Source organism: Micromesistius poutassou (assembly GCF_964030765.1).
Source record: "Micromesistius poutassou genome assembly, chromosome: 18".
NCBI lineage: Eukaryota > Metazoa > Chordata > Actinopteri > Gadiformes > Gadidae > Micromesistius > Micromesistius poutassou.
Window position 1 is genome coordinate 8,122,131 of NC_140288.1, and position 15,788 is coordinate 8,137,918.

Consider the following 15,788-nt stretch of genomic DNA (forward strand, 5'->3'; position numbering starts at 1 on the left):
ATTCCTTTTTTAAGAGAATTTGAACAGATGTTTCACCATTGCTGAAGTGCTATTTCCCACTTGGGCAATAGCCTCATCGTTGTTGTGTGTTCTTGTTTGTCCTTAACAATAGACGCAACCAAACCCCCCAGTGGCAACCTAACAATAGACGGTGATACGCACCAATCACGGGCCAGCGGGGAGGGTCATGTGACCAGACATGGTGGTGGTGGTGGTGGTGGTGGGGCCCGGGTGCTCTGAGAGGTGGGTGGTGGGGTGGGTGTGGATCATTGAGTTTGTGTATCTAGATTAATAAGTGCTTTGCTTGAGACAAGCCGCACTTAGCGCACCCGCTCCTCTGCAGATCCCCGGCGGGTAAGGAAGGTCTATTAGCATTACTGCTAGATCCCGCATGACATTTCCCTGTGTTTGTTCTTCTTGCTTGTGTGTTGTAGTGTCACGCTAGTCAGAAGAGGAGGAATTAATTGAAGTCAATTAAATTAGACCCGTTGGTTGTTTCCCTTGACGAAACCACGCACGAGGTGTGACTCGAGGAGTCGAACAAATAGGAAAATACATGAATGCAAATCTGCAATCTTCTCGAGACTCCTGCCTGGGGAGGAAGGACACTCAGGAATGGACGCCTTCTGATTTGATTTCCAGGCGTTTACAGTCAGTCCATTGTATGTCGCGTGTGGTCGTTGTAGGGAGTAAAAAAAGCGTGGGGAGTGCTGCTTAGCTTGGCCCTTAGGAGCCCCAGGTTGGTGTAGTTTGTGGCGTGCTTTGGGGCTTTGCCTTTATTACAGACTAATGCTGGCAGCAGGAGTCGCTACATTCCTCCACTGCTGCTGTTGAGAGAGAGAGAGTTGCTGTTCCACTGATTCAGCCAGACGGGAGACCGGCCGCACACATTAAAAGCCAATACGTGTGTTCATACCACAGGCTCCCGCTGCAGCCGGGGAATTCTCCCTGGATTTCCATTTCATACTTTTTTCACCCAGATGGAGTTTAAGAAGCAGATGATGCCGTTCACACTCAGAGCGAGTTTTGGTTTCTGTCTCTCTCTCTCTCTCTCTCTCCGTCTCTGTCTCTGGCCCCTCTCTTTCTCTTTGCCTCTCTTTGTCTCTTTCTCTCTCTATCTCTGACACCGCTTTCACTTTGTCTCTCTCTCTCTGTCTCCCTCCTCCCTCCTCTCTCTTTGGGTTTCTGTGCTACAGTCCGTGCATTTGAGGTCATTTATAGTGATTCCATTTCACTAACTCAGTCCAACATGCATTTTTCCAACGGTCCTAAACCGTAAGGAATAAAACACTCCAAAAGGTGACGTGTGTGAATCGAATGTGCAGATGTTTGGTTTTAATATCAGGAAGGTGAAAGAGACCGTACACAAAGTACAGGGAAACACTTCTCTCTGTGATAATGTTAAGACAAAAACCACCAGAGACAATGTGAACATTTCATGTCTCTTCATTTAAAACCAATAGGGAAATGTATCCATCAAATAAGATGTAATTCAACCATATGTACTTTTTACATATATTACTAATTGACATTTAAGATAATATGTATTTAGACAAAGCCTATAAGTGAACCTTATACATGATGTAAACTTTATACATATGATACATATAAAACGTGCATTATGCATAATGTATATGTTAAACATATGTATTTATATGTACCTTTATACATGAAAGATGTTCTTTATACACATACTTTATAAATATGAGCTGTAGCCTAGTTTATAACCTTAATAAAAGTTATTTCTAAGACTATATACTTTTTCCGGAGGAGAAATGCACTGTATATGACATTCAAGCCACGAAACAACAACCAAAAATAAGAAACACATTTTAATGAGTGTGATGCTAAAAACTGAACTGATGCTGATATAAACTAGTGAATTGGCACTCCCTCTCTCTCGCTAACCCTAGCATTCTCACTCTCTCTACCTCTCCATCTCCCTCTCTCTCTCTACCTCTCTATAGCACTCTCCCTCTCTAGCTCTCTCCCTCCATCTCTCTAGTTCTATCTCTCTCTAGCTCTCTAGCGCTCGCTCTCTCTCCCTCTCTCTCTCTCTCTCTCTCTCTCTCTCTCTCTCTCTCTCTCTCTCTCTCTCTCTCTCTCTCTCTCTCTCTCTCTCTCTCTCTCTCTCTCTCTCTCTCTCTCTCTGCACCTGTTCAATCCGCCCCCCCACCCACACAGTGTTCTACAGTTCTTTAAAAATAGAGCCGCACTCGCACCCAAATATCAGCCCGCCCATGGCTGTTTGGAGCCGCCGATCCTGTGATTTATTAGCTAATGGAAAAACATGGTGGACATGGTGTTGTGTGAGTGTGTGAGTGTGTGCGTGTTTGGTGTATGCTCATCATGATGGTCAGGGTGTATATTTAGATGTTTTTTTTAATGACATCAAGGTTCTCCTGAGTGTGTGTGTGTGTGTGTGTGTGTGTGTGTGTACATCACCTTGACACATTGTCTTGTGACTTTGTGACTGCAGATAATGGGCAGCAGTGCCAGAGGTTGTTTCAAGGGCTGGTCTGGGGGGGGGGGGGGGGGGTGGGGGGGGCTCGGCGATAACGTTTACATTATACACCTCTAAACTAACGGCTTCTGTTATGTACCACGCCTAGAAATGAAAAACCAATTCATCCCCATAAAAAACATTTAATCACATTAAATATGTTATTCAGTTTTCCGTTGTTGGCGAATTATTAAAGCAAACTATTGATGACCTCTTTCAGGCATCGGTGCACATTATTCAACTTGTTCAACATTACGAGGAACATGGGAGATATGATTTCTCTCTCTCTCTCTCTCTCTCTCTCTCTCTCTCTCTCTCTCTCTCTCTCTCTCTCTCTCTCTAATGCTCTCTCTCTCTTTACGTCCTCTGCTTTCTCACTCTCGGCCAAGGAGATATCTTGTGGATTAGGCAGGCTGTATTTGGAAACCCTGTTGCTTTTATCGTCATGGTGATTGTTTAAGGATGGGGGTCATAAAGTGTGTGTGTGTGTGTGTGTGTGTGTGTGTGTGTGTGTGTGTGTGTGTGTGTGTGTGTGTGTGTGTGTGTGTGTGTGTGTGTGTGTGTGTGTGTGTGTGTGTGTGTGTGTGTGTGTCAGTCCAAGGGTCCCATCAAAACACAGGTAAAAAATAAAGCATAGATTTAGCTCAAGTTTCAATTGACCTTCACAAAAGATGGTTTCTTTCTTTAAGCATTTTTTTTTTTCCCCATCATGATGAAACTCTGGTAACAGAAAATCCAAGATGTCTGAAGGAGAGACGACCGAGGTGGTGGAGGAGACCGAGGAGGTGGAGGAAGTCGTAGAGGTGGAGGTGGAGGGGGCCGAGTAAGTGATGAGGCGGAGGCCTACTTCAGGATAATCCATTCACTCTTAAATCAACTGTAACACATTTCCATATCTCTTCTGTCTGTGTCTGTGTGTTTGTTTCTGTTTGTGTCTGTGTTTGTGTTTGTGTATGTTCCAGGGAAGAAGGTAGGAGTGAAAAATAAATTGTCAAAACCCGTTGCAGTCAATCACTGTCCCGCGAGGTTCACTGAAGACTTAATACTTCTATGACCGGATTTTTGTCTCCTCAGAGGTGGAACCAGAGCAGGAAGCAGGTAAAAAGGCTTCTCTCGCATGGCTCCTTAAAACTGTAGACCGTCTCTGTGTCAGGGTTCCCTGTGTACTTCTAAACTCGGTTGTTTTTTAAGTGAGAAATCATGTTGACAGGAGGTACAACAGAGATTTGTGTATTTCGGTGTTTTGGGTTATTTGTTTGATACATGTCATGCTAAAACATTGTCTCTCAGCCACAAATCGGATCGGAAAATGTGATGTGTTCTTGTCTATAGGCCACACATATGAAAAACGCTGTTGAGTTCTAACAAGGTGTTACGCCGAAATATGGTGTGGTCCGCTTGTGTGAAGGAGTTACACTAGTTACTAACCTTCATTAACACATTAATTAAAATATATATTTAGCCTGAATGTAACACAAGTCGTTATCTGACCTTAATGAAATAATAATTCCTCATGAGTGTCAAAGCACTCCTGAGAAATTGTGGAGATGTTAGAAATGTATTGAACTTCACATTCAATGTAGTGAAATGGCAGAGATAGCAGGAAATGTACCTCATTTCGGACCATATCTTTGACACCTCACCTCAAATAGCATAGCAACGCGGCTAACGACATTCATACAGTGCTGTACTTTGTCGTCCTCTGAACAGTGAGTTTTAAACCCATTAGTTTTAAACAGTTTATTGTCGAACGGTAAACAACCGTGTACTTTATAATCCCGCTGTTTGGCCGCGTGAGGATTAGTTCCGTAAACTAGTTTCTGCTTCCGGTGTTCAGCGTACCGTGGAAGGGATTTGCATTCAATATCACGCAGAGCCTCCCGTCCTGTTTGAACAGTGTTTCAGATTCATTACTGACTTTAGAAGGTGACTGGATGCTTTTGCTGCACAGCAAAAGCATAATTGTATCTTTATTTTTACTGTTTTCTCAGAGAGAGACAACACACTCTCCCCCTGTGTGTGTATGTGAGAGGACTTTTATTTAATTGTACCTTTAATTGTACCACCTTTATATATATATATATATATATATATATATATATATATATATATATATATATATATTAAAAATGTATATATAATTTCCGTTTCATTGTCTCGATAAGCAGGCCTACGCCTGCTTATCGAGACAATCTAACTAACGTGTCCGCAAAACAAACGGAAATGACATGTTATGATATGAATGATGTGTGTGTGGGGTTTTAATGGGAAACGTCTTGCTGCTCTGGGCTTTGTTGCGGTGTTGAATTGGCGTGTCAGATAACGGCAGGGCTTTGTCCTCCTTCGTCACTTTATCAAGGTGTCCTTAATTGGCCAAATAGTCTCGCCTCGAGGCGCCTCATGAACGATGCCATCCATCTTTTAGAGCCATGTATACATACATGCATGTGTGTCTATATATATATAATGTGCTATATAGGCTGGTTATTTTCAAATGTCCTTTACTCTGTTGTAGATGAGGAGGTGCCACTTGAAGTTGAAGGTAACGGTTCCCATATTTCCTAATTTTCGTAATTCTCCCCATTCTAGTTGTTATTAGTTATATTTGGATATTTGGATATTTGATATTTTTTATTAATGTAATGTCATTACATAGTAGACTCTATGAATACATAGAGGCTTGTATGTATTTATACATGCAAAGCATACAAAACACTATATGCTTTCATGTGTGGAAAGATGCATATTAACAGGCTCCACATTTCATGGCAACCCTATTAAAGCTTGGTATATAAGTATTCCCATCTTTAGTCCATCAAAGCCATTTCTAGTTTCTAACTTCACTGTGGAAAAAAATCCCAACTTTCCATCCCAAACAGAACCACCGACTGCAGTTCAAGGTAACTGTTTCCATGGCTTTCATCAGCTGTCATTTAACTGCTTTTAAGCGTCTACTTCTGTCAATACCGGCTTTGCTCCTTTTCAGCATTCAGTGTGCGCCACTCTCACCCCCTCCTCCCCACCCTCCCTCCCCCCCCCCCCCAGCTCTGGCTTGATAACATTGGTGGGAGTTTCACTACCAAATTAAATATCCACCCGCTGACATTTGTTTGAGGAACTTTGATGTACTCAGACAAAGGTATTGCATCGGCTCCTTTTTAGTGTGTGTTTTTTGAGACCTTCAAGGTTCCTAGCGATGCTTTTGAACTAGGGCAAGATAAATACATGCATTTAGCTATTGAGAATGTTCAAATAAATGTTTTCTGTAATTGGATTATTTCACAATGAAAGCCAGAATTCAAGTGAATTTAGAATTTAACTTAGAAGTATCAACAGATTTTAAATGGCCTTAACTAATCTTTTTTTATCTTTCATTTCTCATTTTACATTGTACCTTTTAGAGCCTTTTGCTGCAGAAGAAGGTAACTTTATTTATTATTAACTATATTCCGCTGCAGAATGTTTATCCAATAACACAGAATACACAAAGTGAATGTCATACATTAATATGTCGCCTTCCTTTTCATGAGTAGATTTGATCCATTTCATTTCACATACTATTTGAACCAGTTTTATCCAGTTTTATGTGTGTGTTTGTTTGCGTGTGTGTGCATGCGTGTGTGCAAGCGTCACAGTGATAAAAACAGTGAGAATGATCTATTTCCTCTTCCTCCTCATTATGGCTTGTTGGGTGTAAATAAAAACAGTTTGTGTGTGTGTGTGTGTGTGTCTGCATTTGTATACTCATTTATTTATGTATTGTTTTTCTGTGTATTTTTTAATTGTTTTGTCTAACTGCGGTGGTTTAACTCAAAAGAAAGCCAAGGTGAGCGTGCAACCTAAAATAATTTATGCATTCATTCTGAAATCAATACCCCACCTCCAAAATATTTATATAAATATATATATATATATATTACATTTAAACCAAAAAAAGTTTTTTGGTTTCAAAGTATTTTTTCTGTATTCATTTTGACTATATCATTTGATTCATTTCATATAATTATAAGCAGATGATGTAAGACCCAAAGTAAAGTAAGTCTTTTGTCATTCATCAACCTGACATCAAAATCCAACACAACCAAAAAAATAACTCAAATGAAGCTAAAGGATCAACGTGATTCCCTTCTTAGGTTCCCAAACATCACGGCTCCCAAGCCGTCGGACGGAGACAAAGTGGACTTTGACGTGAGTTTCTTCTGAGGTTCAGGGCAGCAGACGTCAGCGTAATGATGATGTGGACCCGTTGACATTTGAAATACCATCCAGTACAATACGCTGAATATCTCCAAGGGCGTGAGGTCACTGTTGAACGTGTGTGTGTGTGTTCGTTCTGTCTGTCTGTCTGTCTGTCTGTCTGTCTGTCTGTCTGTCTGTCTGTCTGTCTGTCTGTCTGTCTGTCTGTCTGTCTGTCTGTCTGTCTGTCTGTCTGTCTGTCTGTCTGTCTGTCTGTGTGTGTGTGTGTGTGTGTGTGTGTGTGTGTGTGTGTGTGTGTGTGTGTGTGTGTGTGTGTGTTTGTGTGTGTGTATGTCCACCAGGACATCCACAGGAAGCGGCTGGAGAAGGATCTGGGGGAGCTGCAGTCTCTGATTGACGCTCACTTCATCCAGAGGAAGAGAGAGGAGGAGGAGCTGGTGACTCTGGTCCACAGAATAGTACGCAGACACACAGACACACACAAACAGACTCAGAAACACACACACCTGAAAGACGCAGACACACACGCATACACAGACACACAAACAAACACACACGCATACACTCAGACAGACGCACACACACACACACACACACACACACAGGACTCGTCAACAGAATAGTACAAACGCACACACATGCGAGAGCTGTCAACGAAATTGTCTGAACACTCACAAACACACACACGATTCTTGTCAACAGAAAAGTGTGAACACAAACACAACTCTTCATCAGTTGAATAGTACAATAACACACACACACACACACACACGTACACACACAGACAACTCTCATCAACAGAACAAACACACAAACGCAACTCTCCTCACCAGAATAGTACAAACACACACCACACAGCTCTCGTCAACAGAATAGTACAAACACGGACAGGCACACGCACCCGCGACACTCGTCAACACAATAGTACAGAAACACAAACACGCACACACACACACACAATTCTCCTCAACAGAACAGTATGAAGTCACCGTCTTTCTGGAACAATCCGCAGATTGCTGGTTCACAAGGACAGAGGCCTGTTAGTCCTGTTGGTGCTTCTCTCACTCACTCTTTGTGTCTCTTTGTGGATCTGTCATGTTGTGTGTGTGTGTGTGTGTGTGTGTGTGTGTCTGTATGTGTGTGTTTGTTCTGTGTGTGTGTGTGTGTGTGTGTGTGTGTGTGTGTGTGTGTGTGTGTGTGTGAGCAGGAGAACCGGCGTACTGAGCGGGCGGAGCAGCAGAGGGTCCGCACTGAGCAGGAGAAGGAGCGGCAGATCCGCCTCGCTGTGAGTCGCACGCACGCACGCACGCACGCACGCACACGCACACACACACACACACAGACAGAGAGACAGAGAGACAGACAGACACAGGCACACACACACACAAACAGGCGCACACACACGCAGGAGAAATAAAGGTACAATTAAATGAAAGTCCTCTCAAACACACACACACACACACACACACACACACACACACACACACACACACACACACACACACAGGGTGAGTGTGTGTAGGAGTGTTTTTCTCTCTCAGAGAAAACAGTAAAAATAAAAATACAATTAAATAAGACACTCTCACTCTAACACACTCACACACACACACAGAGGGTGTGTGTGTGTGTGTGTGTTGTCTCTCTCTCTTACTGAGAGAAAAACAATAAAAATAAAGGTACAATTAAAAAAGACACTTTAACACTCTAACACGCACGCGCACACACACACACACACACACACACACACACACACACACACACACACACGCACACGCACGCACGCACACACACACACACACACACAGAGGGTGTGTGTGTGTGTGTGTTGTCTCTCTCTCTTACTGAGAGAAAAACAATAAAAATAAAGGTACAATTTAAAAAGACACTTTAACACACACACACACACACACACACACACACACACACACACACACACACACACACACACACACACACACACACACACACACACACACACACGTCACAGCCCTGCCAGAGTCCTCACATCAGCAGGAGCCCAACAACACTATGGCGCTGAACCTACTTGTTATTTTTCTTGTGCAGAGTTCTAAAAAAAAAAAACATATTGCAGCCTTCTAGTTTGACTTACAAGGACCTGCCTTTGATTTGGACGGCACATCATCAGAGACAGAGTGATGCAAACACTGGAAACGTTGCTATTTCACTTTATTTATGACTTTATTTATGATCTATTGTGATCGCCAGTTTATGCTGTTTATATTCACGATGATTTTAATTACATAAACTTCAACCAAGTGCGACCCTGTCACCCAACCACAGACAATCAGGTGGCATCGGAAAACATGAATATGATGATTACGATTATTAATACCATGATGATGATAGTGATCATGACGATTATTAATACCAAGATGATGATGATTATTATTTTAAAGGTGACATATTATACCACCAGGTGTGAGTGTGATTAGACGTTACAAGCCGTTTTGAAAGGATAGATCAGGTCTACCAGCGTGGACCCAGTGTGGACTGTAGCAAACGTTGCTCATCTATCCGTCATACATCTAGGTGGACACGCCAACTTGTGATGTCAGAAGAGGCAGATTTTCAAAACGGCTTATAACGGCTAATCACACCCACACCTGGTGGTATAATACGTCACCTTTAATACCATGATGGGATAGTGATAATTATGATTATTAATACCATGATGATGATAGAGTTGATAATGACGATGATGATGATTAATACCATGATGGTGATGATGATAATGATTATTACCATGACGATGATAATGTTGATGATGTCGTCATCTCATGGACAGATTGAGAAGGAGAAGCGGGAACAGGGGGACGCCCGCAAGAAACAAGACGATGACCTGAAGAAGAAGAAAGTTCTGACCAACATGAGCGTGCAGTACGGCGGGGTACAGACACACACACACACACAATCAAATGTATAAAAAAACACACACAAACAAACACACACACCTCCACAGACACCACACACACACTGACACAGATTTCCTTTCAAATATAGTTTGGTAGAATGTAACATAAAATATGTGTCCCTGCCTACCTTATGCACACACTTCTCACAAACATACACACCACCTAGCATCTGCCTGTGCGTGCGTGCGTGCGTGCGTGCGTGCGTGCGTGCGTGCGTGCGTGCGTGCGTGCGTGCGTGCGTGCGTGCGTGTCCAGCAGGACAGTAAGAGGGGAGCGAAGAAGCAGACGGGGAGAGAGAAGAAGAGGAAGATTCTGTCCGACCGCAAGAAGCCGCTGGTCATGGAGAACCTGAACGAGGATAAAGTCAGGTAGGTCCGGCCGAGCCCTACCTATACCAACAGAGCCATAGGCTCCACCCTCCTGTTTAGATCAGACCTCTTGATTGGTGAGTCTGAGATGTCAAGGAGACTGAGGATCTTAGTGTAGGATGGATTTGAAAACGTGACAGGGCCTATAGTTAGTGTAGTATACAATATAGTATACAATTAAGTATATACCAGCAGTCCTATTTGCATCCCTATTTTTTTGTTTTATTATGATTACATTATATTTAAGTTAATTCATTTAGTAGCCGCTTTTATCTGAAGACACTTCCAGGTGAGGCTGAGAACAAGCAAAGAATAGTTTACGACTTCTACTTCATATAGATTCTGGCCAGCTCCTTATTTTTCATTAGTAGTCCAAGTGCCTCGGAGTGAGTGCTACTAAAGTACTAAAGCAACCACACCACAGTAATGCATACGAGACAACGTCAGTTCCCAGGATGAGATGAGTCTCAGGTGCTTTTTGAAGAGTGAGAAGGACAGATCCATTCAAGTCAATTCTAGCTGTCCAGCCCCCTCACAGGTCCAGTTTAAAAGGGCTTCACATTACACATTATGCAACAACGCCCACCTACCCCTAAGCCCTCTAAAGCGCACGGGGAAGCCCTGCCAACAGCCGGGGGGGGGGGAACCTCGATTAAGACGACAGATGAGGGATCCCTCCTCCCATGGGGAGTGGGGGTCGATAGGAAGATATCCACCTTATTCCAGGCGCAACAATGCGCGCCACCATGACGACCAGTCCGGTTTCCCATTTCCGGTTAGAAGGGAGAATACGTAGCTGGTGGTACTTTAGTGAGAGGATGAGTTCGGGCTCCACTTGCCATTTTGACCTAATGTAATGTATAACTTTTAAAACTATTGCCGTAGCCTTCAAGATATGTGCTAGCGGTGCAAAAGTGCTAGCCGCTATGTAAACAGCACTCGACCGGAAATGGAAAACCGACGGGCTACTATGAATCTTGGGAAATAGAATGGTCGTGGAATAAGGTGGATAGAAGATAATGTTGTTTAATTTGATGCTGCATTGATGCTTTTATGACTTCCTATTGCTGGTAGTGTATAGCAGTGTTGCCCAACTTTATACGGCATATTATCAGTTAGCGTAATTATTAATATTGTAGTGGCATAGGCTTTTAAAATGGAAGAAGCTGATTATCTATTTCTGGTCTTAACTTTGGCTAGGATTAGCATGTATAATATTGCACTAATTCAATAAATCTGAATATTTTATGTCATAACATTGTTTAGTTTGTATAACAAAGCAAAGATTGAAGAAATCTTTACAATTACACCCAGGAACCAGGTTGGAGATCGCTAGCGTGGAGGGATAGTGTTGGTCTGTCTCTGTATATGATATTATTATATATACATATTCTATATTATGTTTTAAAGAGCCAAGGCCAGCGAGCTGTGGCAGTGGCTGAAGGGTCTGGAGGCTGAGAAGTTTGACCTGTGTGAGATGCTGAAGAAACAGAAATATGACGTGAGTTGTCATTTTTTCATAAGTCTACACAAAGTAAGTAAACAATGAACTTAAAAGATTAAAGTTAAAAAAAGAAAGTACAATTTAAAGCCCCAACTTAGTATGTTCAGCAGAAGTACAGTCTTCATGGCAATGATTCATTGATTATATATTTTTTCAGTCGTTTTGATTAAGACGGTTTGAAGATGCAATAACTTGCATTTTTCAGAAAACCCTGACAAGTATGTCAAAGCAAGGTCTTTGTTCTATTTGATTTCAAATGTAACTAATTATGTTGCTTCCACAGAAGAGGTTGCTTTCGTTAAACATTGGAACAACACCACAAACCGAAACAGCTGTTTCGGCTTGGTGCAGTCGTACCAGTTTAAAGTAGCAGGAATGTGCAAAAGAAACATCTGAAAATGGTGTTTAGCTCACTGTCTCTGCAAAGCATCAACAATCGCTAGCTTGCTTCGGTTGAAAGGGTCACCAGGTTAAACTGTTGTGTGCGTCAAAAACAGAAAACAAAACGCCAAAACAACAAAATGACTTAACTTTCAGATGAAAGTGCTTCAGAACCGAGTCTCTGAGCAACAGAAGTTGTGAGTACATGAGACCAATGACCAAAGGGGGCTGGGTTGGGCCTTGCGCCTGCTTGTGTGGAGTTTGGCTTCATTTGATCATTGTTTTTTACTGCTATAAGTGTCAGGCAAGCACTCACTGTGGAGACAACGGACCAATGGTTTCGCTGGACCCCACGACTATAAGGTGATACCGTTAACCCTGTCTGTGTTGTATGTGTCGCACTCCGAAATCACAGTTCAAAGAATGTGACTTGGATGGGGTTATTGCCAAAGCGGGCTGCTTCCGGTCCACGGAGGTGCAAGGAGAGCTCCTCTCAGACGAGTGGGTCGCCTTCACTGCGGGATAATACGACTACTCTGGTTTTCTATGGCAATGGTGGAGCTGAATCTGACTCTGGTAAAAATGCCATGAGAACAGTGACAATGTTGGAGATGGAGCAACCCCGTCTGCCTGCCATCTGCAGTCTGCTTCCAGCCATGCTGATTGAAAGAAACAAGGGGATTCTGAGGGGTTTCGAGGGTCTTTGTTCAAGACGAAGACTGGAAAGACTCCGCTCTCCGGTGGAATCATTTGACGCAAAGTCGATGTGACCTTTTCAGAAAACTTTTTCCACCCACCAAAAGCCCCCCCTGTGAAGCTTAACAAAGAGTCAACACGACTGTGGAAAAATAAAAAAGAACTCTGAATTGAAATGGAGGAAGAAAAAAATAAATAAACCCAACAAAAAGCTTTCATCTTTTATTGTCGGTACAAAAGAGTCATGCCGAAGCCACGAGAGAAAAATACTTTGACTGTCTATGAGTGCTGACGACAAGTACAACAATGTCAGTGGATTCAACGGATTCGCTGGAGCTGGAAGCATGAAGGCTGAAGTCGAAGGCTGAGTGCCGATGAATCAGTGAATTGGTGAATCACTTACCAAACTATCGTGTTGTTCGTCTGGTGAGGGCCGTTTCTTCCAGTGTCTGGCTAGGGAGAGTCCTTCTGTTGTGTTGTTTAGTGTGTTTTATGTTTCTGTTGTTCACCTGTCTAGCGCTGTCCCTTTGTGTTGTTATATGTCCTTCACAGATCAATCAGCTCCTGGCTCGCGTTCATGACAACCAGAGGTAAGCAGATAGAACTCACCATCACCTCTCTCCCCCCAGACAAAAGCCTTGCCTCTATTTTATTGATTTATTTTCCCTGTTCAAAGCTGACAGATGAATTTTAGAGGAAATATACACCACAGTCTTGGTGGAAACGAGGCCATTATTCAATCATATTCGGCCTCATTATCTCCCAATCTTAAAAAATCGGTGTCCTGTGGTGATTACGTTTTAAATTGCCTCGCCACCAAAGTCTTCACACAATGACACATTTAAAGATGGAGGCACGTTTTCAGTAACAACCTGACACCAACATCAACACTCGTGTTTGATATGTTTGTAGGTAACCTTCCATTATACGGCCCGTTTCCACCCCAGCCCTGCCACCCAAAACAGGGCATAAAACGCCAACAATATCAGGTCCAATGCAGGCAAGATATGCATAATTACCACCATCAAAAGGGGTGTAAAATTGCAGGTTATCTTTTTCACTATAAATTTATTGTATTTTACATCACCTTGCGCAGAGTGATTGAAACCAAAACATTAACCAGAGGATACTTAAAGCAATCTGAATTTGAATTCCTCTGCTTGTACACACATCATGTGGTTATTACTTCTTTAAAATAAACCGTGAACAACAGAGCAGGGAAGTATCACAGCAGGACCTCTGCGCAAAACTATCAGATACACATTTCCTCCACACAGCTCCTTATATTGTATTCACTTCACACAACACTATTAGATATCTCATTACCCCACGCGTTCACCGTACCTGGCAAGTAAGACATCAGGCCTTTGCTTTCGTTATTGCTTTGGTTTCAATGGTGACGTCCTAAATCGGAACATGGGGGGAAAACAAAACTACACAAGGTCTTGTTCATATCATGCATGGAAATCTTCTTTTAAACTCTATTAAAAGAGTACGCTTTTTCTTGTTGTTATCGTGTGTCTCCTGACTCTTCTCCATCTCGTCAGTCTCAGCCAACTCATCACCCTCTTTAATTCATTGCTTAATTTTCTTTAATCCTTCTCTCTTCATTCATATCCCTCTTCTCATCACCAACCATCAATCATCCAATCAACCAATCACCTGGGAGCTTGTGTCCTCACCCACGGCGATGTGACTCACTCTTTGTTCTTCGAGGTCTCCCTTAGTTAGCTAACTTTATGAAACTGAGCCCCTCATCTGTTCTGTTAGCGACGGCACTGACCCCATCCCCTGGTGGAATCTGCTTGATGTCAATCAAATTTGAAGCTTTCCTCAATGTTTAGTTTAAATTCTGTTCAAAATCCCAAAATGTCTTTAAAAGTGTCGGTTTTTACTCAAAGTTCATTCTTCCCCCCCAAAAAAACGTCATTCTTCAGTATAAGTAAGTACAAAAAGTTCAGTCAGTCTGTGTGGCAGAAGGAAATGCAAATCTGGTAAGTCCTAATACTCTGTCACTCTAACCAAGGGCCTTTTGTCAAGCTAGACTGCAGGCAAATGTTGAGGCCAACGGTGCATAGAAAAACACGCTTTAAATAAACCTTATAGGTAAACAACCGCTGCCAATTGGACACCAATGTCGCCTAACCATCTAACCCTGACCTGTGTGAGAGATGTTTGTGTAGTTCTCCATGTGCATATCCCATTCCTTCACTTCATTCCCTGCATCTTGTCACCAAGCACTAATTCCACATACTACTCCTTCATGAAGGGGAAATGCATTCACAGATTGTGATGTTGTAGGCCTACATACATTGCACCAAATACGCAGAGAGAGCCATAAAAAGATAGATACTGTACGTAGCTACTATAGATAGGTAGATGGATAGATAAAGCTACATAGATGGATAGATTGGTATAGATACTCTTGATAGACAGATAGATATGTAGAGAGAGCTGGAGAGATTTTCAACATTTGTGCGAATAAAATCTAAATAGTGTACGTATTCCAGATCAGGAGTAACGATTGTACCATCGATTTTTTTTTAAGGTTAAAGGTGACATATTATACCACCATGTGTGAGTGTGATTAGCCGTTACAAGCCGTTTTGAAAATCAACCTCTTCTGACATCACAAGTGGGCGTGTCCACCTAGATGTACGACAGATAGATGAGCAACGTTTGCTACAGTCCACTGGGTAGGCTCGTAGACTGATCTATCCAGCACACATCTAGGTGGACACCACCTAGTGATGTCAGAAGAGGCTGATTTTCAAAACGGTAAAACTTGTAATGGCTTATCACACTCACACCTGGTGGCATAATGTGTCACCTTTAATAGCCTCAGACGAGGTCCTCTTACCCATGAATGTGTTTGGTTCGCCCCACAGTGCCAAAGGAAGGGGCAAGGCCAAGGGCCGGCTGAGATAGACCTGACCCCCTAGTGCCGGAGAAGCTGACCAGGGGCCCGGCCGTCGACGGCGACAGTAAATCACCACAGGATTACTCTTGTATTGTTGGTATCATTTCATGTAGACTAGTCCAAAACCAGCCTCAGCGCAAATTAAAATTTGCTCGGGCACAAAGCACAATAAATTTGAATTAGAGTTTATGTGTTGGTTCACTTTTTTTTTCTTTTTAACTAATTATTTGTGTGTGCGACAGTGTGGACCCCAGTTCAGCTTCTGTTTCAGAATAATATATTTCTG

The 15,788-nt window shown here is 42.5% G+C and overlaps 1 protein-coding gene across 1 annotated transcript; it reads left to right on the top strand.

Moving 5' to 3' along the window:
* Window positions 1-3,333: 3,333 nt before the first annotated feature.
* On the top strand, window positions 3,334-15,691 carry LOC311363333 (troponin T, cardiac muscle-like; the record flags this gene model as incomplete). Its single annotated transcript, XM_084483285.1, has 15 exons — window positions 3,334-3,338; window positions 3,466-3,473; window positions 3,578-3,601; window positions 5,019-5,045; window positions 5,383-5,403; window positions 5,905-5,925; window positions 6,517-6,538; window positions 6,637-6,691; window positions 7,042-7,158; window positions 7,908-7,985; window positions 9,507-9,608; window positions 9,889-10,001; window positions 11,412-11,502; window positions 12,043-12,083; window positions 15,471-15,691. The coding sequence occupies 15 exons, from the start codon at window positions 3,334-3,336 to the stop codon at window positions 15,508-15,510; spliced, it is 765 nt and encodes a 254-aa protein (XP_084339411.1). The 3' UTR covers window positions 15,511-15,691.
* Window positions 15,692-15,788: the final 97 nt, after the last annotated feature.